General features: G+C 61.7%; 1 protein-coding gene across 1 annotated transcript; it reads left to right on the forward strand.

Moving 5' to 3' along the window:
• Positions 1-5,815: 5,815 nt before the first annotated feature.
• LAD1 (ladinin 1) lies at positions 5,816-18,757 on the forward strand. Its single transcript, XM_081226429.1, has 10 exons — positions 5,816-5,940; positions 12,707-12,844; positions 13,939-14,749; positions 14,999-15,103; positions 15,867-15,910; positions 17,024-17,096; positions 17,184-17,321; positions 17,598-17,684; positions 17,923-17,997; positions 18,283-18,757. Exons 1-10 carry the CDS (start codon positions 5,903-5,905, stop codon positions 18,286-18,288), a joined length of 1,515 nt encoding a protein of 504 aa, XP_081082555.1. The 5' UTR covers positions 5,816-5,902; the 3' UTR covers positions 18,289-18,757.
• The last annotated feature ends 6,729 nt before the right edge of the window (positions 18,758-25,486 follow it).

A 25,486-nucleotide genomic window follows, 5' to 3' on the forward strand; every position in this document is an offset into this window, starting at 1 on the left:
TGTATTCATATTTTAAAAAGTATTATTACTTGGTGAAACCCAAAGCCAGGGAACCACTGCCCTGGATTCTTTAGGGTGTGGGTCTTACCTCCCAGTCACAGTCAGGCTGTGACTTCCAACCCCTCTGGCCTGGGGCCGGGGATCCCCTGGTCTCCACTCTGGCCTCTTTGGGGAAAAAGAAGCTGCCTTATGTCCTGTGTAGACAGGGGTTGGGGCTGGGGATTCCAGAGCCCGATGTCTTCCTTGGGAGGGGAAGAGAGAGGGGGCTCCCTCCTCGCACCGGCTGGGGAGTCTTGAAAACTCCCCTCCTGGACCAGGGGATTCCCAGGGTGATAAGCCCTGCCTTCCTGGATTCTCCCCAGGGGAAGTGGCCAGCACAGGCTCACAGCTATTAACAGATGCACAGAATTATACGGTGAACACCTCTGAGTCAACCACTCATTTTAAGAACTAGGGAACTGCAATTCAATATCTTGTAATTATCTATAACAGAAAATAATCTGAAAATAAGTAAGTAAATAATTACATAAATATATATGTATAACTGAATCAGTTTGCTGTACACCTGAAACTAACACGATATTGTAAATCAACTATACTTCGATTAAAAAAAAAGAATTAGGTTATTGCAAATGCTTTTGAAGCCCCTGCACACCCCTCTCCAACCATAACACTTCCCCTCCACAAAGGTAAAAGCGATCCTCAGTTTTTTTGTGTGTGTGGTACGCGGGCCTCTCGCTGTTGTGGCCTCTCCCGTTGCGGAGCACAGGCTCCGGACGCGCAGGCTCAGGGGCCATGGCTCACGGGCCCAGCCACTCCGCAGCACGTGGGATCCTCCCGGACTGGGGCATGAACCCGCGTCCCCTGCATCAGCAGGCAACCACTGCGCCACCAGGGAAGCCTGCGATCCTCAGTTTTGCGTGCTTTATTCCCCTGGTTCTCGATGTTTCTGGCTCCCAAAACAATGCATTGTGTCTTTTTGTCAACCTGACATAAATGCATGCTTTTGTTTGTTTGTTTGTTTAAATAAATTTCTTTCTTGTAACTTTGCTCTGTTTAGATTATGTAGTTTTTGTTCAGTTATGAGAACAATCCTTACAGGATGGTGGATTATTGGCTAGCTTAATGGATGGAGTAAGAAAGTGGAAAATGTAAAATGTCAGGAAACATACATTCAGAGCTTAGATAAATTTGTTCTCTGAACCTAAACTGGCTAATCCATTAAACACAATCTCCTCAGAAAAAAAGCATGAAGATTCTACTAACTGATACATAGGGCTTCCTCATTCCAATAAAAGTAGATATACCAACTAATCTAGAAGCTAAGCTGAAATACAAAGAAGAAATCCCATTTAGAAGAATACCCCAGTTTCAAGATAAAATGCATGCATTTAAATGCGGTTGAAAGTTGGCACAAGATACTAAATTCTTCCCCAAGATAGAAAGCACAAATGAAGATAGGGGAGGAGTCTCACTTTATGATCTTGCTCTCAAATTGCTTAGCGTGGACTTCCCTGGTGGCGCAGTGGTTAAGAATCCGCCTGCCAGTGCAGGGGACACAGGTTCGAGCCCTGGTCCGGGAAGATCCCACATGCCATGGAGCAACTAAGCCCATGTGCCACAACGACTGAAGCCCGTGCGCCTAGAGCCCGTGCTCCACGACAAGAGAAACCACCGCAGTGAGAAGCCCGTGCACCGCAACGAAGAGTAGTCCCTGCTTGCCACAACTAGAGAAAGCCCACACACAGCAACGAAGACCCAACGCAGCCATAAATAAATTTTTAAAAATTGCTTAGCGCTCCTCCACTTGCGAATACACTTGAGACAGTAGGTGTGGTTGCACCTGGAGAGGACCCCGAAGCGGCGCTCGCTGGGGCTGGCTTTCTCATAGGCCACCTCCATGCAGATCCCACACACCATGTCCTTGCTGCGCTGCACAGCAGACGAGCGCTCCATGTCCTTCTCATGGGCCTCGAAATGCATGCTTCTGCCTTGAGGGTCATTAGAGGTGAAGATTGTAAAATTCTCCCCTGTGAAAGAACGAAATGATGAAATACCACCATTTACTCACACTTTTTCCTGTAAATAGACCTCTGGGTGGTTTCCAGAGTTTTGCTACTATAACCAGTGCTACCTTGGATGTTCTGAGCTCCTGCTTGGTGCCCATGGTCAAGGTGCCAGGCCATCAGCACTTGCTGGTTTCCAAGTACACTCCTGCAGCAATGTACCATCAGGGTGACCCAGATCCTGGAGAAGGGTCCTAGACGCTGAGAGGCTCCGACCTAGCCTCCCAGGTGACACAGAGGGGATCTCGGGCTGTCTGGGGTTTCCTGTTCTCCTTCCAAAAGCGAGTTAGTGCAATTCTGTAAACCTACCACGCTAAGTGCTAGTGTAGACACGGGGGTGAATGAAACACTCCTGCTCTCCCCAAGACGCTTGGGGCGTTGAACCACAGGCACGGATGCCCTGAGCACCACCCCTGCCCTTGTGACCGTCCCCTTCTCCCGCCCGCCCTGCACAAGTCCTCGGGTGCCGTGGAAAATGCAGGCCAGGCTGTCCTGAGCCCCGCCCCGATGTCCAGCCATGTGCTGGACAGCTCCCCGGGCTGTCCTTGGGGCCCTCACATTCCAATGGCTGAGGCCAGGGATGCTGCTGAGCTCCTCACAGGGTGCAGACAGCCCCACACCAAGAGCTCTCAGGCCCCAGGTGTCAATACTGAGGCTGAGGCCCCTCAGGCTAAGGTCACCGGCCTTAGCCTTCACTGGCCCCTCAAGGTAGCAAGTGGGAGTCACCTGGCCTTCTCCCCTCCACCCAGCAGCCAGCCCCATGACCATTCAGCCTTCCAGGCCTCCGGCCAACCCCTCCTCCCCTCCTCTGTGCTCAAGTCCTTCTTTTTATGGACTTAAAAGTAGTCCCCTCGGTGGTGGTCTCCCCCCTGAAGCCTGGTCAGTCTTGCTCTCAAAGTCTCGGGGGCCTTCCCACTCAGAGGCCATCTGCCTTGTCATTGTCAGCTATTGTGCAGGGTCATGGCCAAGTCCTGAGCTCAGGGCAGCATGAGGACCCCTTTCCCGGTGCCGTGACGGCCACACGATGCTTCGGGCACACAAGCCCCTCTCCTTGTGGAACCACCTTCCACTCGAGACCCCACATCTCCGTTCACGCCCCGTCCTGTAGCGGGTCCCCCGCCCCCTTCTCTGATGAGTGAATTCCACTCAACCTTCAAGCCCAACCCAGATGTTCCCTCCCCTTGCAGGCATCCCCAACCCCTCCACTAGAACTAATCTCTCCTGATGACAGTTTCAATTTTCATCACAGCCTGTCTTGAACATGGCTTGGATGTAAGGACGCTTAGGAGTACATGTGTGTACCTATGCTTATGCACACGTGTGTGTCTGTATGCTTATGCACACGTGTGTGTACGCATGATTAGGAGCACATGTGGGTTAGGAGAACATGTGGACGTGCACCAGCATGTGTGTGCCTCCACTGCCAAGCTGGGACTGTCTTGGGGTCAGGATCCGAGTCCCCACCATCTTTGTGTCATTGAAAGCCAGCGCTGTTTGCTGATTGTAGCAGGTAGAATTATGTTCCCGCACAAAAAAATGGTCAGTCCCTAAGCCCTGGTAGCTGTGAATGTGACCTCACTGGGAAATCGGGTCTTTGCAGATGTGATCAAGTTTAAATGTGGTCATATTGGATCAGGGTGGGCTGTAATGCAAGGACTGATGTCTTGATAAGAAGAGGGAACTTTGGACGCGGGCGCAGAGACACCGGGACGGCTCCCTGGGACTCTGAAGAAGGCAGACATGGAGTCACGTGGCGGCAGGCACAGGGTGGCCAGCCCCCAGCAGCAGGACGACAAACGCAAAGAAAGGTCCTGCCCTAGAGCCTCTGGAGGGAGCATGGTTCTGCTGATGCACTTCTAGCCTTCAGAACTGTGGGAAAATAAATATCTGTTGTTTTTAAGCCACCTAGTTGGTGACACTTTGTCACCACAGCCCTGACATAGCACCAAGCACAGTGCCTGGGACACAGGAAGGGTCTAGTGAATATACAATGCCTGCCCTCAAGGAACTTTTGGGGCACTAACATGCCCATAATTCACTTTTCCTTACTTCTGGAGCTGTCTACACACCAATCTTCCGTGTCTTTGGGTTTTTGTGTCCATAGACAGGGTGCTGGAGTTTGGGCTTTTGGAGACACCGCTTACTCTCTGCTGGTTTCATGAAGTGTCCCTGGAAAGGCTAGGCTTCAAGTGACTGGGATCGTTTGTCCTTCTCTGTTGAGATGTTACCACTGACAAACCATGGGAAGGACATTCTCTAGGTCCCCAGAGGTCAGCAGGCTCCCCAGGAAGTGTTGGGCCCCAAATCCCAGCATCCAGGGACCTGGGTTATTACCAGCCCCTCTTTCTCTTTCCCTGGAAGAGCCGATGGCCCAGGGCCTGGCTTGGCCTCTGCAGGAGTCTTGTCAGCCCTCCCACTGCTCACCCCAGGATCACCAGCACGCAACCACGGACTCGTGTGATCCCCACAACCTGGAAGGAAGCTGGGCAAAGTATCATTCTTCCCACTACACACATGAGGAAACAGATTTGCCCCACGTCACATGCTTCATACACGTCAGAGCCCAAAGCCCCGTCTCCAGGCTCCCAGTCCAGCTCTCATTCCTTGAACCTCACTCCTCACCTCCTTTGGCCAAGAAGGAAGGCTCCCTGGAGGAGGGGGCATTTGGGGACAGAGATGCCTTAGCAGGCTAGCTGTGTGTGTGTGTCCCAGCTTCTGCTTAGAGGCTGGCTTGCCCTTTACTGGGAGATCTCAGAGCTGGAGGGTATTGTAGAGACCAGCAGCTCGGGATCAGTGCCACAGGGAGGCCAGGCTGGTCAGCGAGACCCAGCAGGGCAGACGTTGTCAGTTCCACCTCCCTCTTCTCCTGCTGGTGCCTGGGGCTGCACCAGTTCTGATGCGTCGGGAAGATAAGACTCCGAGACTTGGGGACTGACCATCCCTGGTCTCCCTGAGGCCGGCTCCCGGGCGGGCGGCGCGTGGCACCCGGCAGCCGGATGCGCACTTAAAGGGAGCCAGGTGGTGCCCCACTTGCTCCAAACTCCAGTGCTAGTTCCCTGTCCACTGCTCCCTTCCGGGGAAAGCCGAGCTTCCCCCGCCTGGTTCCACACCCAGCCCCTCCAGCCCAAAGTCCAGACCAGCCTGAGAGGAGACCGCCTCCGACGTCTTGGCTTTTTCAGAGCCGGAGGCACTCCAGGGTGCGCAGAATGGAACCCAGGCTCTCCTTTCGGGAGGGGTGGGCTTTGCTCCGGGCGTGCCTGCAGTTTTGCGCGCGGCACAGAGGAAGCGCGCCCCGCGCTCTCCCGGGGTCTCGGTGCGGCGGGCCGGAGCGCAGAGCCGGGAGGGCTCTCCAGACCCCAGACGCGTGCCGGCTCCCACCTGCCCGCCCGCCTCCCGTCTGGGATTCTCGGGGCCGACCCGGTTGGCGGGCGGAGAGCGGGCCCGTCCCCGGGCCCCGGCCCCGGTCCGCGGCACTTGCTGGAGGGAGCGGCCGGGAGGGCTGGTCAGACAGGTCCGGAGCAGGAAGTCCCCGCCCCGCCCCGCGCGGCCCGGGCTCTCGTCCACCCGGCCGTCCGTTCGTGCATCGGTGCGGCGGCCCGTCCAGGGCGCACGGCCGGGCGGCTGGGGCGGGGACCGGGGCGGCTCCTTCTGCGACGCGCCTACCCACAGGCCAATCCGGGGCAGCAGGCGGCCCGCGGCTGCGCGGGACGCAGGCCGGGGGTGGGTGGGGGGATAAGAGGCCAGGTGAGCCTACCTGCGCCGGCGGCGGGCGGGTTGTGCGCGGGGAGGCGCCGAGCGGACACGACGCACGCGGCGGGCGCTCGGGCCCCGGCGGCATGTCAGTCAGCAGGAAGAACTGGGCCGCGCTGTCCAGGTGAGCCCGGGGGCCGGGCCGCTCCTGGGGGCCACAGAGCCGGGGCCACACCTGAAAGCTCGCAGGTGTTCCGCCTGCCCCGCCGCCTCCTTCCTCCGCTTGGGGGCTGAGGCACAAGCAGGGTGCCTGGGGTGGGCCGTCGGCCCCTAGAGGCCGGTTCGGGGCACTGGGGAGGCGTTCCGGAGTTACGGCCCAGCCTCATTTCCCGAGAAGCCCCCCTGACGGCCCGCGTTCCTCTGTAGAGAGTTTGAGGGGCCCCGCCCGGGGAGGAGGGTGGGGCGCCGTGCCAGGAGCGGGTCAGCACCACTGTGGAGCGCTGGTGAATAGCACGGGGGGGGGACAGATCCCCTCCCACTGGTGAGGCGCGGGTTCCGAGTGTGGCGTTTTGGGCTGGGGTCTGGGCTGGGTGACCTCACGATAGCTTATGCCCCCCTCTGGGCTTCAGCCTTTATTTGTGAGCTTGTCCTTCCCAGGGCCTGGGCACTGGGTGTCTTATCCCTGCCTGCGGGACATCCTGTCAGGGTCAGAGAAGCCTGGGGGCGTGTCCAGAAGGCAGCCCCCTCATGTGCTTGGTGACCCCTGAACTCCTTGGGGCCACCCTGCACCTCCCCCAGAGGTGCTTCCATGAGCATCTTCACCTGCAAACCACCCCCCCCCACTGCCCCCTCAGGAGACTGAGGCCCACGTAGTAGACGGAGCGGAGCCCGGAAGGTTCTAGCGGGTAGAAGCTGACCCCTCTCAGGTGGGCGTGTGGGTGGAAGCCCAGGCTGCCTTTACAGGCATGGAGCAGCCCCTCCCAGGCCTTCCCCAGCAAGGCCTCTGGCTCTCCCCACCCCCTTCCCAAGGGCTTCAGAGCTTCTCCAGGGCCGGGGGCCTCCCAGACCCTCAGATCTCACTGCTCTGAAGCACAGTTGCCCGGTCACCCCGCTGCAGAGGGGCCCGCGGGGTCTAGAGAGGGGAAGGATACGCCCCAAGAAAGGAGGAGCTCTGTGCCCTGGACAGGGCCCCGGCCGCCTCAGAGGCTGGACACACCCAGGGAGGGTCTGTACTGAGGGTGGAGCTGGGGGTCAAGGTCTCGGACTCTGTGTGTGGGTCATGGTGCCGGTGTTGACGTGGGAGCGTCTCTGCTTCCAGGCGGGGCCTGTCTGTGTTGGGGTGTGTAGTGCGGACACGTCTGGGTGGATGGTAGGTTCTGACGTTGCCGAGTTTGGACCTTGGGAGTCCAAGTCCATTCGGATGTCCGTTGAAGACCACAGTGCAGGGCGTTGGGTTAAAAACACAAAGCAGGGCTTCCCTGGTGGGGCAGTGGTTGAGAGACCGCCAGCCGATGCAGGGGACATGGGTTCGCGCCCCGGTCCGGGAGGATCCCACATGCTGCAGAGCAGCTGGGCCCGTGAGCCATGGCCGCTGAGCCTGCGCATCCGGAGCCTGTGCTCCGCAGTGGGAGAGGCCACAACAGTGAGAGGCCCGCGTACCGCAAAAACAAAACAAAACAAAACACAAAACCCACAAAGCAGACATGGCTGAGTCAGGAGCCCCCAGTCTGCTGGGATGTGTGTGACTTTGTGTCTGAGACATGCCCGGATGTGTGTCAGGGTGTGTGCCAGGTGGCCGTGGGGCGCTGGAACTTTTAAAGTGCGAGCGGGGTCTGGTCTTAGCTGGTCCCCTGCTCAGATGGCCCCAGTCTCCCGTGGCTGCAGGGGGGGGCGGGGGCGGCGATCGCCAGGCAGCGGGAAGCCCTGGGGACCAGCCCTGGCCCCACCCCCTGGCCCTCCCCAGCCCTGTGGGCAGACACAGCTGTGACCAACACTCACCCCATGAGGCAGCTGGAGCTGAGGACCCTCCCGCCCTGCTCCCAGGCGAACAAGCCTCAGCTGGCAGGAGGGAAGGGCTGTGAGTCACTGTCAACGGAGCCTCCCGGGCCCTCCTGGGGTCGGGTTTGGGGGGGCGCTGAGGAGGGCGCGAGGAGCGTGGCCCCAGACAGGGCCCAGGTGGGCAGCTGAGGGCCAGCCTGCCGCCCGTCCTTGGCGAGTAGAAATTCAGACGCTCTAGCCCCGGGGCGGGGCAGTGGTGAGCTGCCTGGCCGGGTGCCCTGGTCAGCAGCCTTGCCCTCTCCTCACTGGGCTGGCCTGGTGAGGGTGAGGCTGGGCGGGCTCGTCCGCGGGGGCCGAGGGGTGGGTCTGGGCAGTGGTGGGGGGCATTAATCATCTCCCTGCCTGGGTATTGAGCAGCGCTGCCACCTCCCGAGCTGCTCGGTTCCCCCTGACACCTCTCCCTAGACCAGCAGGGCTAGAAGGGACCTCATGGACCACCCAGCGTGGCCCCTCGTCGCGTGGAAGCCCTCATGGGCTGCAGACTGGCCCAAGGTCACGCGGCTAATCAGAGCTGCGTCTCTCAGCCCGGTGCCAGGCCTGAGCTCCCTTTTCTCCTTCCAAGTTCTGCAAATCCTAGCTCCTTGAGCCCCAGGCTTCCACAGAATGCTCTGGGGCAGGCTTCACACCCTTCCCCTGCTGTAACCAGGGCAGCTGAGCCTTGGTCTGTCGTATAATGGGCTCCTGTGTGCGATTCAATTGGGGAAAGCAGGGTTCTCCTGGTAAAGCTGCCAGCACTTACACCCCTGCACTCAGCTGCTGCTGAGTGGGAGGATAGACCTCAGGAAGAGTGGCCCTTGGGAGGGAGGAGAACCAGCTGTGGCCTGAGCAGCAGGGCAGAGGTCTTCCAGAAGTCGTTAAGGGCAAAAGAGGTCCCTTGCCCTAAGAATGGAGCTGGTGAGGTCAGGAGTAGGGCGGCTAGCAGTCCTCCCTGGAGGCAAAGAGAGGGATGTGTGTCCCCAGACGAGGGCCAGGAGGTGGAGGAAAGGGCTGTTGAGAGGGGGCGGTCGCCCAGGGCTGCGGCATCAGCTGGTGACAGTGGCTGGGACTCCCTGGGGCGTGGGACCTACACGGTCCACCCTGGCCTGGCCCTGGCGCCCGAGAGGGCGACGTGTTGGCTGCTGGGTTTCCCCAAACCTGCTTCCCCAGGCTGCGCCACGAGCTCAGGCCTGCGCTGGGCTGGAGGGTCCCACACCTTCTGAGGCCCTCCCGAGCCCCTTCCTCCCCCTGCCTCTGCACTGCTGGGCTCCCGAGAAAGGGGCAGGGCATCCTTCCTGGCCTGTAGCCTTGTGCTTAAGAGGCTGGCCTGTGTTGGAAGCTTGGCTCCTTCTTTTACAAGCTGACCTGTCCTGGGACCGTTATTGACCTCCACGAGCCTCAGAGTCCTCACCTGCAGAATGGAGGTGACCCCCCGTCCCTCAGGGTTGCCGGGGGCCTCTTGTCAGAGGTATCTGGGAGCCGCTGGGAGCAGCACCCAGTGTTGTGTAAGCACATGTCAGAGCCCTCACTTCTGCCTTTATTTATTGATTCGTCAGTCACCGTAGTCAACAAATACTTGTGCGCTCCTGAATGAAGGCCCTTAGTTGCTGTTTGTTTATTCCTGGGCCTCCTGCGGAGCTGCCCAGAAGCCTGGCCTTCCCCCCTCCCGCCCTCTCCTCCCCATTTTCTCCTCTTTAGAGGAGGAGCTCTTTGCTTGGTGGAGATAACGTTTCTCCTGGGGTGGGGGTGAGGGGTGACCACGTCACCTGGGTGAGCGGCGGGGTCTTGGGGCAAAGCTGGGGGTCACTCGAGGCCCCGAGACCCTCAGGGCGAGGACCCGCCTGGGGTGAGTCACTTCCCGAGACCAGGCTCTGACAGATCACACACCCACTTGTCCCAGGTCCCACAGACAAACCGGTGGCTCCCCTGAGGGCTGAGCGGCCTGTGTGGGAACGGGCTTGCTCAGGCCCAAGGAATCCCGGGGGCTCCAGCCCAGACGCGCCTATCGGGGGAGGAGCCCCTGCTCGGTGGGCCGGTCTCCCTCGGGGGGGGGTGGGGTCCCTCAGCTTTGCAGGGCACAGCTGACCCCAAACTGTGCACTCAGTTAGGTGGGTCCAGAGGAAAGCGAGCTGAAGTGGACCTTTCTCATCTGGACCCGGGCAGCAAGGAAGGGGTGGGGCATTGGGGCCTGGCCGGAAGGAGCCATGGGTTCCCGTGGAGTGAGTGGATGAATGATCACGGAGGCCCGGGAATCTGGTTTAAACCCCGCGGTCAAGGCCGTGGGTCCTAGGTTGGAGCCCTGCCCCATCCCCACGCAGGTGGAGTACAGACCCGAGAAGCGGGAGGAACTGAGGTTTTCACCCAGAGCTACCCTGACCCCAGACTTGGGCGGTTCTGGAAGGCTGCCTGGGGCAGTGGGCAGATTGCCGTTGGGGGGTGCCTAGGATTTGCTCCCCCTTTGCGCTCTTGCTTATCAAGGCAGAGATCTGGTGAACCCCCGCCCTCCCCAGGGTGGAGGAGCGCCCTGCCCTCTGAAGTCGACACTTGCACTTGGTTCCACATTTGGTGGCGCTTGTGCGTTCCGGGTGGTGCCGTGGTGGACGCGCCCCGTCCTCTGGTCTTTTCCCTCCTTGCAGGGCAACTCCTCCACACTTTCTTTTCAAACCTTTCATACCCTGTCCACTCTGCCTCATTTGCCCATCTTTGAAAAGAAAACAGGACTTGAGATCTGTGTGTTTATTGTATGTAACCGACACCTCAATTAAGGCAGCCGTCTTTCATCCACGTCCTTCTCCAGGTACTGTGTCATCTTGGTGGCTTTTCTTCTCGTTAAACCTTCTCAGCAGAGTTGCCGGCCGTCACCAGCTCCTCTTTCTCGGGTCCCCTTCTCCCCTTACTGGTCCAGTCGGGCTCTTTCTAAGGGTCCGGAAGCCTCTGTGCTCAACACTGCCTCCTGGTGGTCTTGCCCTTCCAGCGGTGTGGACAGGGCTGGCTGCTCTCCAGGTCAACTCCTCCCGGGTTTCCTCCTTGGCTCCCTCCTCTCCCACTGCCGCGGACATCTCACCAAACCCCTTCCTCCCTGATGGTCCCCATCCTTCTAAGAGCAGCACCAGGAACTGCTCAGGCCAGAAAATCTAGTTTGCCTTGATTTTTCTCCTTTCCTCGCCCCTCATCCCCATCCAGCCCATCAGCAAACCCAGTTGGCTCTGTCTTCAAAACGTGTCCCGAATCCATCCCTTTTCCCATCTCACTGTCACCACCCCAGGTCACGTCACTGTAGCTCGCGCCCTGGCAAGGGCCCCCCACCCCCACCCCCGGCCCAGTCCCTCTCCTCCGCCTTCTGCAGTCCTGTCACCATACAGCAGCCGGAGAGGTTTAAAATAGTGACCATAATAAGTCTTACCACGTCCCCCTCGGTGTGAAACTATCCAGTGTCTTCCCGCACCCTGGAATAAACCCACGCTCTCCCGCGTCCCCGGGCCTCCTGCCCTGGCTCCCGTCCCCTGAGCACGGCCCTCCGGCCGAGGCCTGTGCTGTGCTGCCCCCTCCCCCTGACCCAGGCCCTCTGGTCCTTGGGGCCCACTCCCCTCCAGGCGTCCTCAGTCTCTTCCTGACGTTTTGTTCACGTGCGGGCTCCTCGCTCCCTGTCTGACTCCCCCACCTGGCACGCGCCCCAAAGGGCAGAACCCCGTCGGGCTCCTTCCCAGTCCCCGGAACCTGCCTGCCTGTAGACTGAGCTCAAAACATGTGAGTTCCGTGACGACCAGATCAGCAGATGTGATGCTGGACTTGGAAAAAAGGATCAGGGCCGTCGTGTGGGGGCTCCTCTTCCTCTTAGCGGGGAAAACGGAGGCAAGGAAGGTACCTGCCCGCAGGCAGGAGGACCAAGCGGAGGCCCTTCTGACCTGGGCCCCAGACCAGCACTGGGGGGCTACTCCCAGTCCTCACGGCCTAAGCTTCTCCTGCGGCTCTGGGTGAAGCATCCCCTCCCTCCCTCTGACCTCCAGGCTTGCTCGTCCCTCCCCTCTGCCTGGACCTCGGGTTTCTCCCGGCCCTGGCCTGACCCCTTCCTGAGATTCAGCCCACGTTCAGGCTCTGCTGGGGCCTCTGCTGATGCACCAGCCCCAGTAACCTTTCCCTCCCTGTGCAGAGCTGGGGGGCTACTGGTGGACACACTTGTCTTTCTCAGTATTTGGCAGGTGTCTCCCAGGCAGGGGCGCTGCCCCGGTCTGTGAAGCCGCAGTTTCCGACGGGGCGCTGGCCCAGCACAGTTCCTCGGGGATATTTGCTCTTTGGTTGGGTTGGAGGGTGGGGATGGGTCGGGGCGGGGGGTGGGGGGATAGGTGGATAAGGATGACGGGTGGGCAGGGCGGTGGAGGTGATGGGGGAGGGCCGTTTTCAGGGACAGGAGGTTGGATGGCTGCGTGATTGAAGGCGGGGGTGGGTGGCTGGTAGGCCCTGTAATGCAGGAACCAAAAGCAGGGTGTGGCCCCTGCCCCCGGCACCTGAGAGCTGGTTCTCGGAAGCCGAAGAGGCTGCCGGGGCTCCTGGGAGGTGAAGGGAGTGCTGCCGGGCCCTCCCCGGCTGTAACCGGTCTCAGTGTGGAGTCTCCCCCTCTGGAGAGCCGAGAAGTCCCACGGGGAGCTGTGTAGCTGAGGATGTTTCTCTGCAGTTGTCCACTGAGGGATTTCATCTAATTCCCCGGACCAGAGAGAGAGGGTAGCTTGTCAGGTTCACCCACCTCCTTCAGGCAGAGCTGCGCCTGCCCTCCCACGTCCCTGGGTGCCCCGGAGCATGGGCCCCCATCCCACTCGGGGGTCCAGGGTGGAGTCTAGCCCAGCGTCCCCCTGGGGGTGTCGCCGTGCAGGCTGGGGTGGCGGGCCGTGTGGGCTGCACTGACCCCTGTCCCCCACCAGCCTGGCCAGGCAGTGGACCCTGGAGGATGACGAGGAACAGGAACGGGAACGGCGGCGGCGACACCGGAACCTGAGCTCCACCACGGACGACGAGGTGGCCCAGCCTGCCCAGGATGGAGCCCCGGCAGCCCCAGAGAGGTGCGGGGTCGGGAGGCGGTGCTCCGGTCCCGGCTGACGGGCGGACCGGCTGCCCCTGCCTGGAGAACCAGGCTGGACTTCGTGGGTCCCACACTCGTCAGGACAGCCAGTGGGACCAGTGTTCATGAGACACGCAGCCTTTGCTGGACGTTTTGTGAGCGTAACTCAGTCCTTCCAGGCTCCCGAGAGGGAGGGTCCTAACCCGTCTCACAGGTAGAGAAGCTGGTCAGAGAGCGCACGGGTTGTCCCCCTGGAGAGCGGGGGCCACGGGTGTCGTCCACGTCTGTCAGGCCCTGTTCAAGCAGGCTGCCTCCCTCTAACCCGGACCCTCCGTGGTCCGCCTCTGACCACAGGAGCGTGGGGGCTGGTCTGGCTACCAGATCTGAGGGTCGAGAGGGGAAGGCGGAGAAGGGCCGTGTTCACCGGGTGCTCCTGTCTGTCAGGACAGCGCCTGCTCCTGCCATGAGTCTCCTCTCGCCTCCGAAGAAGCCCAGTTTGCAGCCTGGGAAACAGGCTCAGACAGTGAACTATCCTGCCCCAAGTTGCACGGCGAGCAGGTGGTGGGGACGGAAGAGTCTCCTTTGCTGGGAGCTGAGGGCCTCTCATGTTGCCCTTGTTCCCCTGGGTCCCCCAGAGGAGGGACCACAAAGTGTGCATCCTGAGCTGCACCCACGTGGCTGACGGGCCGGCAGCAATGTCAGAGGCCCGCCCATTAGCTGTGTGACCTGTGCCAGCTCCCTGACTGTCTCTGGTCCTGATCTAAGCCATGAGGGGCGGGGCCTGGCACAGATGAGGTGTTTGTTGATTGGGGCTGAGCATGGAATGGTCGCAGCTTTCAGGGGTTTATGCATTTCTTTTAAAAGCATCATGTGCTCTGTTCAAAGGATACCTTAGAAGCCCGACGCGTAAAGCAGATAAAAGGGATCCTGATTTAAGCGATGGTGGTTGGGGCGGGGGGGCACGGCCTTCCTTCCTCGCCCCTCCCACGTGGCCCCAGAGGCATCTTCACTGGGTCGGAGGGCACCCCAGGGTCTCTCCCACCTCTGCCGGCCTCTGACCCTGTCTCCCGCCCCATCTCCCATCTTTCGACTCAGACTGCCGAGCGTGGAGGAAATGGAGGTCTCCCCCCGACCACCCCTAGACCCCAGAGGTGAGGACGAGGACGGGCGGGCCGTCCTCAGGGCACGGCAGGAGCGGAGGCAGAGGCCGCGGGAGGCGGAGGTCGCGCGGGCCCCCGTCCGGGAGCAGCTGGCCGCAGAGGAGGAGGACGGCGCGGGCACCGGGCAGGCCAGGCAGCTGCCCCTGGCGCCCGAGGAGGAGCTGGGGTTGCTGCCTTGCCGGAGCCCGAGCCGGGAGCAGCGGAGCTCCTGGGTCCGGGAGGAGGAGAGCTTGGTGGGCAGGGAGCCGGGATGCAGCAGGAAGGGGGGCTCAGAGAAGCCCTCTGCGCCAGAGAAGACATTAGCGCCTGCAAAGAGCCTGGACGCCAAGGAAATCTCCGCCTCCGGGAAGACCCCCAGCCCTGAGAAAGTGTCTGTGTCCCAGAAGATCGCAGTGTTGGAGAAAAGGACCATCTTGGGAAAGAGGTTGGTTCTGGAAAAAACCAGTGTCTTGGAGAAGCTGCCGTCCCCAGGGAAGACGTTGGACTCAGAAAAGAGACTGACGTCTGAGAAAGCAGCAGTCTTTGAGAAGACCCCGGCCCCTGAGACGCGGCTGGCCCCAGCGAGGGCGGCGGCCCCAGGGCAGCCCCAGGCCCAGGAGCAGCCAGCCTCTGCGCGGAGCCCGTCCACCCCTAAGGGGCAGGGGAGGGCCGGCCCCGAGCAGGAGCCCCCGTCCTCGGCGGGGCTGCGGGAGCCGGGGGCAGAGCGTCCGGCTGTGACTTGCCACCTCCCACCCATCACTCTCCAGGTTGGCGGTGCCCCTGCCCACCCTTCTAGTCCTGTCCTCCTGCCTCTAGGCCGGCCTTGGCTGTTTCTTCCTCTCTCCCTACCTGCTCCACCACGGTCAGGGTAGCGGACCTGGGAGGAGGCACGGGGCTGTCTTGCTACCTGCTTCCCCCGGCAGCTCCTGGGATGAGCCAGGCCAGTGGTGCCCCCGTGGCAGCTCGGGCTCGGGGTACCCTGGCCTTCCGTGTGATACTCCCCCTGCTCCATCCAGATGAAAATCCCTAGCGAGGAGGACGAGGCGGACACACCCTCGCCCACCCAGGCCACCTACAGCAGCTCCCTGAAGCGCGCCAGCCCCAGGACCATCTCCTTTCGGGTGAGGCCTGGGTCCCTTTGTCTCCCATCCGCTGGAGGGCATGCCGAGGAAAGCAGCCCCCGTTACGGCCCAGGGCCCTGGCTTAGACACCAGGGACGTTGTACGCAGACACAGGGCTTTTGGATGCCCGAGGGTGGCCAAGAGCAGATGGGGTTGGATCAAGTGAAGCACCGGTTAATGGCTGGAGGCGGGTGTGGACGAGACCCAGCAGCCCCAGGTGGTGGGCACAGCTAGCGTGCAGGAGGGCGGCGCAGGCGGACTGTGGGGAGAGCCTCTCCTCCAGGAGGGAGGTGGGTGGGAGCTGTCCCGGTGCCCGCCACCCTGCCTTGCCCCAGGAGTACAAATCACGTGGACCGGGGCTGGTCCTCTTGCTTTATGCCAGAATTTACTCCTGGTTCCTCTGTTTACTGGGTTACTCACTCACTTTTTGACTGACCGCGCGCTGTGCCAGGCCCTGGGGAGAGGCAGGAGACCTGCTGCCGGCCGGTGCCTGTCCCGGCCCTACAGGGCTCGGGGCGGCGGGGAAGCAAGCGGGAAGCGGGTGGTTGCAGCTGCCCCAAGAAGGCCTGGGGGCGACAAGGAGGGGCTGCTGACCCGGCCTGGTGGGTGGGGCCGTGTCCCAGACCCTTTAATGGGGGTTGGATTGGGGGTTGAGCGGAGGTGGGTGGGAGGCCCCAGGAGGGGGATGTGTTCTGAAGCTGAACCCTCCCTTTGAGGAGGCCGCGGCTGACCCCACTCACGGGCACCTTCCTTCTCGTTTCAGATGAGCCTCCGGAGAGACCACTCAGAGGCAGCCTTAACCCGCAGGTCAGGGGCCCAGAGGCTGTGTCCTCTCCCGTCTGCTCTGTCCTGCTTGTGCTGCAGGGTTAGCGGGAGGGACTGAGGCCCGAGATGTGGCACAAGGGGAGGGATGGGGGTGCTGCTTGGAGGAGGCGGGGCTTGGGTGGGGCTGTCCTGAGGCGCAGGGGTGCGGAGGGAGACTGACCAGTGCAGGAAGGGGACACAGCCGCTTCAGCAGGCAGGGCGCGGGCGCCCGGGACTCTGCAAGCTTGATGAGTGCTTCCACCTCCCCCCGACCCCCGCCTCCGCCCACAGCGTCTGTGCAAGCAGCTGGAAGACTGTGTGTGTTTTTTTAAAAAAAATAACCAACAACAAATGGGGTCTGAAGAGCAGCTGTGCTCATGCGTTGGGAATTTCATGCTCATGCATTGCATCCGTCTGCCCCCAGCCTATCTCTAGGGCAGCAGTGCTGGGCGAGGCCTGGGGGTGGGGATGGGCGCTGGGGTACAAGGTGGATGAGACACGCTGCTGCCCTCGAGCGGCTCACATCAGACATGAAACGTGCAAGAGCCCCAGAGCACGGAGGTGCCGGGATGGGCATGGGAACTGAGGGCTGGAGCCCCTCATGGCTGCGGGAGCTCGGCCCTCGAGAGCTGGGGGCTCGGTCCCAGAGCGATTGACATCTGAAAGGACTTGAACTAGAGGGAGATTTCCAAGCAGAAGGAAGCTTTGGATTGGGGGGACAGCATGAGGAAAGGCGTGGAGTGTGACACGCACGGTGTCCGGTTGGCGGGCTCCTCAGCATGGGGAGAAAGGGGTGGGGGGACACTGGTGTCAGGAGGGCAGGCACGGCCAGGTCGTGAGTCTTGTACGCTCGTCCGGTGGCCTGAGGACAGGATGGGGTTGGTCGGGGGTGGGGCGACCTGGTGGCTGATGTCCTGCTGAACGGACTGTTTCTAGGGAGGACCGGGGAGCCCCCGGAGTCTGTAGATCGTCACCTTGGCCAAGTCATCATGGTCTCACTCGGTGACTGAGGCCACATTCTCTTTGCCGAAGCGCTGGGGGTGTGGGCGCAGGCCTGGTCTCCCTGGGGGCGGGGGTCTCACCTGGCTTGTCTTGCCCTGTCTTCCCGTCCCGCAGCACCAGCATGAGGCTCCCGGCCAGCTCCTCCACACTGGGCCAGAAGCTGGAGAGATACCACACAGCTGTACAGGTGGGCGAGGCCGGGAACCTGCCTTGCGTGGTGGGCGTGGTCGGCGCCCACCCGCAAGGGTCAGCGGCCTGTGCTCTCCGCTCTCAGAGATCAGGGTCAGTCAGGTCTCCGGGCCCCTCCCGCGCTGAGTTCTTGGTGGCTCCCGTGGACGTCGCCAGCAAGCGCCACCTCTTTGAGAAGGAGCTGGTGGGTCAGGGCCGAGAAGGACCAGCCTCCAGCCGGAGGGTGAGTGGCTCAGGCCGACGATGCTGGGTGTCTGCAAAACCCGGCCCCTGGCCTGGACAGTGCCAGACAGCTCTGTGTCTTAGTGCGTCAGTTTGGGAGAACCTGCCGCTGACTTGAGTTCCCTGCCACTCCTGCTCGCGAGCCCCCGTGCCCCTGGCTGTGCGCACAGCCCCAGTGAGGGGGTGCGGGCCCGGCGCCCTGGGCTGGATGGGTGTGGGCAAGGCACAGGCCTCTGGAGACGCCCACCCGACCCCGAGACGGAAGCTCTCTTTTCAGGAGGACTTCCGGCTCTCAGGGGTTGTGACATCGAGGCTCAACCTGTGGATCAGCAGGACCCAGGAGTCAGGAGATGGGGACCCGCAGGTACCCCGGCCCTCCTGAGGTCTCACCACGGGCCCTTTCATGGCAGAATGACCTGTCAGAGGAGGGGCAGCCGCAAAAGTAGTGGAGATATTCTGGGTGTGGGAACGGCGTTGGATAAGCCTGCGGGCCAGAAGGCAGAGAGGAGGGTCTGGGGTCCTCCCTCGGGAGGGGCAGGGGTCTGGGGACCCCGGTGCTGTAAGCCTGAGCCTCTGGTCTCCGCCCTGATGCCTGCAACCAGGAGGTGCAGAAAGAGTCGGCAGCCGCCAGGAGGATCCAGTGGAGGAAGAAAGCAGACCCCTCCCTGGATGCCGAGGTGAGGTGGGGGGGCTGCCCTGCGGAGACGGCACACGCCCAGCGCCACGCACACCGACTGGCCTGTGTTTGCACAGCCCCGTTCTCAGGCTGGGCTGTCCCAACCTGGGGAACGCTGGCTGCACCCTCCGCTGGCTTCGCTTCCCCACAGCTGTGCAAGCCCCTACCCCCTCAACCAGCAGATCTGGGGCCTCTGGGCCAGTGTGGGTGCGGGGCTTGGGGAAAGGGGTGCCTTCCTGTCCAGCCCTAGGAACCCGTCTTGTGCTAATAGCCCTTTGCCCCGTAGGTGTGAGAAGCCTTGTCTCGTCACCCCGCTCCCTTTCTGCCTTGGACCTGGGACCAGGAACGTCGGGGGCACTCAGCCAGCTCCTTCCCTGCCCAGCCTCTGGGGCAGGTGCGCCTGGCCGCTTGTCCTGCTGTGGGCACAGTGGATCTTGGGCTCCAGCGCCAGCCTGGGCACAGCACGACTCTCGTCCGCACCTCAGGCCTCAGCGTCCTGTCCAGAGACGGCTCTTCCTCCCAGTCTCTTCCAGGGTCAGGGGCGCCGTCCTGCAAGAAGCCCCGGGTCCCTGCCTGGTCCGAGCCCAGCAGGTGTCTCCGTGTACCTCTCAGAGGCCTGTCCACCTGCTTCGGCCAGGCTGGAAGCATCGCACTGTCTTCCTTGGCCCCGTCCCCTGCTTTGTTCCCCCTCACATCCCCACCTGCTGCTCTGGCCAAGCCATCCTGTGCTCCCCTCCCCCTGTTCTCAGGAAAGAGCCGATAAACTCCTTCACTCTCAGGTGTACGTGACTGATACTACTTTAAAAGCGCTTCCTCCCTGGAGGCTTTGCTGTTAATGGGGACCGTCTGCAGCGTGCGGGGAGGGCTGTTTTGGCTGCGGGCGTGCAGCGGGGAGGCGTTTTCCTCATCACGTGTCCTCACGTTTACGGGCGTTGCTACCCAGTTGTCTAGCATGGTGACCCGAGTGGGGGCAGAACTGCCACAAACAGTGCCACGCCTGCTGTCTTATCCCAACACACACGGTCCCCAAATCCGGTCCTCCGTTCCTCTAACCTCACGGCTCCTGCGGGCTTGGCGGACACTGGGCCAGCTGAGAACCTAGGACAAAGCAAACTCAGAAAGTCTGGTGCCTGTCAAAGCCCTTTGTGCTGTAGTGATAGAGGTAGACGTGCGCGCACAAGCGTACGTGCGTGTGTGTGTGTGTGTGTGTGTACGTACACACACGCGTGCGCATATGTATTTTCTTTTAATCGTTAGAACTAAATTAGAACTCTGTTCCCAAGTGCCCCGGAGCCAGCTGCGGGAACACGGGCGCAGAGCCCACGCCCCTCTACCCCCGGCCCAGGCCCACCTGGGAAACCCCAGGGCTCCTCAGAGCACAGCTGGAAGGGTCACCAGGCCCCTGAGCCTGTGGGGCAGACACGGCCAGCCTTGTCCAGCCTCTGTGATTCTGAGTGAGGCTCCTGTCTTGCATCCTGGGGTCCAGGGCACAGGAGGCCCTCGGGGCCCCGTCCGTGACCCCAGGCTGGCCCGTCTCTCGCTGTGGGCTTCCTGGGGCCGGCCCTGTGCCTGCCCGGAGCCGGGGGCAGCAGGACCTGGAGGGCCTGCCCGGTACGCCTGCACATGCCACCGACTGGAGTTCTAGGACGAAGCCAGGGGTGGGGCAAACGCTGCCCGGAGACGCGGGCCCTGCCAGGCGGGCCCTGCCAGGAGCTCGGGGTTCAGACGAGGGACCTGCAGGGTTTTGAATGCTCCCGTTCTAAACTTGGGAAAGTCCCAGCAGGTGAATTTGTCCAGCACAACTGTCGTCTAACCCTCCCTCCAGCGTGGAGACTCAAGAATGGGCCGAGGGGCTGCGCTTGGTCCTGGGGATCTGGGTGTCCGGTAGCTGTTGCCCTCGGGGGTGGAGCCCTTGGTGCCCGCAGCCGCGCACTGGGGTGCCCATCAAGGCTGACTGCCGGGCAGGGTGTGGGGGACAGCACCCCACGACTCCTGCCGCCTTGCACTCGTGCATCCCACACACGAGGGCCCTGCACGCACCCTTATCGGGGGATGGTCTGTGAACCGGGAGATGGATGCACGCCCAGGATGACTTCAGCTGGTGACAGTGTGAAGACAGAGCGTGCAGCCTGGGGGTGACTGGGTGACAAGGTGGGGGGAGGCCCCTCCCTCCGGGGACAGAACTGGTCCCCACCCTCCCACCCACACTCCGGGCCCTGCCTGCCTGCCTTCCTGCCCGGAGACCCGGGACCTCACAAGCAGCCTCTCCTCCTGTGGGTCCTCAAATGTGCAAGCTCCATACCAGCATCTGCTTCTTCCAGTAAAATTCTGGCCAAGCGCCATCTGTTTTCTCTTCCTTCCCCTCTACCGTTAGCACGAGGGGGTGACGTTACATCTGTTTGCAGGGACGGGGCGTCCACGGCAGGTCGGGTGTGGTGGCTGGAGGGTGGCTGGACTCGCAGCTGAGTGACTGCTGCCCACGGTCCGAGTCAAATTCCCACCTTAGGACACTTACCGAGAGCCTCACACAGTGAGTCCAGGGATGCCAGGAACCTACCAGGTTTTCCCCGTGGGGATTCAGGTGGCCAGATCTGGGTCCCAGGCATCCGTGCAAGCAAATCACGTCCCACCTGAAGGACTGTTGAGCTTACAAGGAACCCACTGAAGTAGCTCAAGTTACGGGAGGACTTAGGCAAAGCGATTCCTCAATTCCAGGAGGTTCCAGGAGGTTCCAGGCCAGGACACAGGGCAAGGCTAGGTCCTGGCGGGCTGCACCGGGAGAGCGGGGGGTGGGGTGTCGCCCCTCCTTCCCGACAGCTTGGCTGCACTCAGTGTTCCTCCCTGTTGCCCCGGGAAGCCGGCAGCAGGCATGTGGCCTCGGCCTGCCCCGCCCCGGTCTGCTGGCAGTGTAAAGGGCCACACGATTGAGCCTGGAGGAGGGGAATCAGACCCCTGGGCTCAGAGGCCACCGGGGACCACGGAAGGACAGGTTCAGCTGAGTGACGAGGCACGTCTGATAGCAGAGTGGGTGAGCAGCACGTGGAGGACCCTTTCAAGGACGTCGGTGGTGGACACGGCGTGTGGCTCCCAAGGCAGCCACACACGTGCAAGCGAACACCAAAGCCCTGGGTGCTGGCCTCACGGACCTTGTAATCGAGTGGGCTTAGCAGATCGTAGTCCCGTGGGGCCTAACTCTAAAGCCGTGGCGGCGTGGACTTCAACCGTCTCCCCTGCCCCTTCCCTCAACCAGCTGCCTTTGGAGGAGAACCCTCCTTCTTGGCTGGACGTTTGACCTTGAATCTGACCTCCTGTACTGGGTTTAATCCCTGCCCAGTAAGGAGGGCTCGCCACGTGGCTTGGGGGTCAAGGAGAAGACCCACTCTGCAGATGTGCTCACTGAGGCCAGCAGAGCCTGCCTCCCCCACAAGGCTGCTCGTCCTGCTCGAAGCAGCCAGTAGCCTGGAAGGCGTCCTCATCCACAGCATCACTTCCGTTGAGCTGCAGATAAGCCCTGCTTCTGCTCCCGAGACCCCCGCCCAGAGACTGACAAAGCGCCTTGTGCCCCCGGCCCTGCCCCCAGCCTGCCACCCCGCCGCTGGCATCCACTTTATTGGGATTCTCAGGAGGGACAGCTGGTTTGTGTTACATGCCTGCCGCCTCCTGTCCCCTGCCTATCTGTCCTGGTTTTAAATAGCTTATCTGAGCAGCTGGACGACCACATGGGCTTATATGGCCTGGGGTGCATGTTCCCTCAGCCCTGTCCCCGGCACCTGCCAAAATAGCAGCCAGCAGCCCCGCTCCCCCTGCCCCCGCCGCCCCCCCTGGGTGTCTCCTGCTGCACATTCCTCCACCGAGGGGCTTGGCTCCCCGCCGACCGCGTGTCTGCTTAAAGCCCTCTCCATCCCCTGCCCTCGTCCAGACCCTGCGAGGCCGCGCAGACACCGCAGGACCCGTCTTCGGCGGCTCCTGCTCTGGGTAAGGCTCGGGCAGGCTCTGGAGAGGGGAGGGGTGTCCTGCGGCCTGGCCCTTCTGTCCCGAGTCCCCGGGTCCTCTCTGAGAGGGTGTCAGAGCTGGGGGAGGCCCCGTTCCCTTGGGTGCTTCCAAGGAGGTGTCGCAGGGACAGGACCCCGAGACTAGTTTAACTGGCCCTCAGTGAGAGCTTGGAGGCTTGGGTTTGAGTCTGGGATCTGTCACCGGAGGGTGGTTTTGCTGGAAAGTCTTGGGTGAGCGGCTTTCCTTCCCCGGGCCTCAGCTTCCTCATTGGTAGGAGGGATAGATAATTGCCAGGACTCTAAATACATGATGCTCCAACCCACGGGGACTCCCCCTCCAGGCAGAGGGCCCCTGAGCCTTCCCAGGGAAGGGGTCCCTCTCGATCCCCAGAGAGCAGAGTGAGGCCTTGTTCGCATCAGTCAGAACAGTCCTTGTGGCCGAATGCTCTTTCCCGGAATTCAGACACTGTCCTGAGGCCACAGGGACCCCTGGAGGCCCCTCCAGGCAGACACGGGGTTAATCCGACCTCCCAGACCCAGGACTGCACGCCTCCCCAGGCAGGCCACGGGCTGAGCAATGGGGAGAGACCCCTTTGGGAGGCCCCTTCATGGGGGGTGAACCTAGCTCACCGGGCTAGAAAGTTAACCCTGAGTCCAGCTGCCCCCCACCCCAGGGTCCCTGCGAGTGTGACCCTTGCCCCATCCACCTCCATACACCCCCGGGGAGAGCGCTTGCTCTAAGCTCCGGAGGGTGAACCATTCCCTCTTCTGGGCAGGCTGAGGACAGACAGGGAAAGGGGCTGCCTGGAGCGCGGGGAATTTCAAAGCACATTCCTGTCCTAGTGCAGCTGGGAAGCACCTGACCTCCTGAATTCCTCCTCTGACCCGGGTCTTATAGGGCAAGGCCTCCTTCTCTTGGGGCAGAAGAGGAATCTGAGAGGATCAAGTTGCCCACTGCCCCGGCCTAGCTCTGCCGGTGGGCTAGCAGCTGCAGGCTTAGGAAGATTCCAGTTGAATGCTGGGGACAAGGGCTGAGGGATGGGACCCCCATTCCTCTGTTTTATAGACAGGTTAACTGAGGTCCAGAGAGGTTAGGCGACTTAACTAAGGTCACTCAGCAAAAACTGGGTTTTAAACCCAGCTCTTTTGGCCGCATGGCCAGCATTCTCTCTGCCTTCTATCATTTTTGCTTTACTCCCCAAGAAATGTGCCCCCACTCTCTTGGCTGTGAGGGAAACCGGCTAGAAATCAGTCTGCGGTGGCAGGTGGGGGCCCGGGCGTGGGCATTCTGGTACCTCGCCTGCCGGGTTCTCGACTGCCTCCAAGCTGGAGCCCCGCCCGGGCCCATCGCCTTCCTGTCACCAGTCCCCTGAACAATTGTCTTGGCTGCATCCTCTGCTGAAAGTCCCCCCCTCCCCATGGCCAGCAGGCTATGTTTAGGAGCTGGACAGTGCTCAGAGGAGCAGGGGGCGGTCTCCGGGGCTGTGCCCGATGGCTCTGAGCCGGTGGGCGGGCGGTCAGGAGAGGAGACAGAGACCCCAAGCCCCAGTCTGGCCACGCCCCTTCCCTGGGGAACCTCCCTGCGCCGAGATGACAGACTCCACCCGGGGTTCGGGGAGGGGCTCCCCGGTTCTCGGGCCACTGGTTCTGGCTACTTCCCTGGGCCTCCAGGCACTGCTTCATCTGCCAGACCCCCACCCACTCTGGGCTGGGGGCTCTTCACCTGCCAGTCTCCCCGCAAGGCTCCATTTGAAGACCTTCTGGGGAGTGTCTTCTCAGGACACCCTACACATCGGACATCTCTTCGTCTCACCCACTGCCACCTTCACCCGGAGGAGCCAGCTTCTGGGCAAAGCTCCCTGTGCCCGGCCCCACCCTCACTGCCCCACCGACTCCAGCGAGGGGGGCTGGCGTGGAGGGCTGGCGAGGGGGGCTGGCTCGCTGCAGCGCTCGCCCTGACCCAGCAGGACTGGACAAACTGGGGCAGGTTCAAAAGAGGAGCCAGTCCGAGGCTGCGGCGGTGCTGGGTCTGAGGAGGTCTTCAGCCAGAGGGGCCGCGGGGCAGAGGCTCCTTCAGAACTTCTCGGCCTCAGAGGGGCTGCCTTGCGGTGGACATCACGCCACCCTCCAGAGTTGTGGCTCACTGCGTTTCCGCAGATGGGTGCCTGGGGTGGGTCTCGGCCGGGACAGTGGGGTGTGCGGGGACAGGTGGTGTGGGCGTGAGCACCGCTCTCCATGCCACTGTCGCTGCAGGCGGAGTCGGAAGTTGGTGGCTGCAGTGCCGGGTGCCAGTGGGGCAGAGTCAGGAGCAGCCTGGCATCACCCCTTCGGGGAAGAGGGGACTGAGGTGTAGGGGGGTCAGCGACCTTTCCAAGGTCACAGGTAAATGTGAGATGGAGCCAGCGTTCAAAGCCAGATCAGCCTCCCAGTCCCCTGCGGGCAGTCTCCACCCCTCCCTTGGCTTCTCCCCGTCATTGCAGGGAAGTGACAGGCTTTCCTCGGTGTCAGCCTGGTCCTCACGGACCTCTGGGCCGGGCAGCCAGGATGCGGGCACTCTGTCTGCGCTTCGGGAAGACTTGCCCCAATGCTCAGCTGACAGGAGAGTCTTGATTTTCTGTTCCTAGTGCAGTGGGGGGAGAATCTCAAAACGAGAGCTTCCCCAGAGAAACTCCATTGAGTTGGACTTTTTATTGAGCCGGTGTAGATAAACACGCTGCTGTGAGAAATGATGTAGACCCACACACACTGCCCAGTGTCCCCCGCGGTAACACTTGCACAACCAGGTCCAAATCACAGCCGGGACGTGGAAGCACCATCCGTGATCTTACTCAGATTCCCCGCTCTGCTTCGACTTTGTGAGCGTGTGTGAGTGTGAGTGTGAAATTCTCTTCCGTTTTAGCCTGTGCAGGCCCCAGGATCCACCACCAGAGATACTGAGCAGTTCTAGAACCACAGACAGACGTCCCTCGTGTGCCTTTTCCTACCACGCCCACCTCCCCCCAAGCCTCCCCATGACCCCGAAACCACCAATCTGTTCTCCATTTCTACAACTTTGCCGTTTTGAGAATGTTCCATGTCTAGATGGAACCACATGCCTCGGCTTTTCCTCCCCCCAGGGAGAGTAATTCCCTGGAGGTTTGTCCGGGGTGTCAGCTGCACCCCCGGTTTGCTCCTTTCTGTTGCCTAGTTACCGTCCATGCCATGCTGTGCCGCTCCCAGGGGAGACTGCGCGGACGGGGCAGTGCTTCTCCCCTGGTCGCTGGGCAAGGCTGGGAAGGCTGGGGAAGCTTAGAGCTGGGGCTCAGGCAGTCACCACGTGGTGCAGGTGTTGCTGTGCCCCCGACAGAGGAGGCAGCGGGCTCTGCTGCCGTCACGGGCAGATAAGGGGCGGGTGGTCAGCGTCTCGGGCGGACTGTGGGCCCAGCGTTTCTCGCAGAGCCGGGAGGCCGGCCCTCCACCCATGCTGACTGTTCCTCTCTCCGGAGGGAAGCGGAGACC

Source organism: Mesoplodon bidens (genome assembly GCF_964165515.1).
Source record: "Mesoplodon bidens genome assembly, chromosome: 2".
In the NCBI taxonomy this organism is placed as follows: Eukaryota; Metazoa; Chordata; class Mammalia; order Artiodactyla; family Ziphiidae; genus Mesoplodon; species Mesoplodon bidens.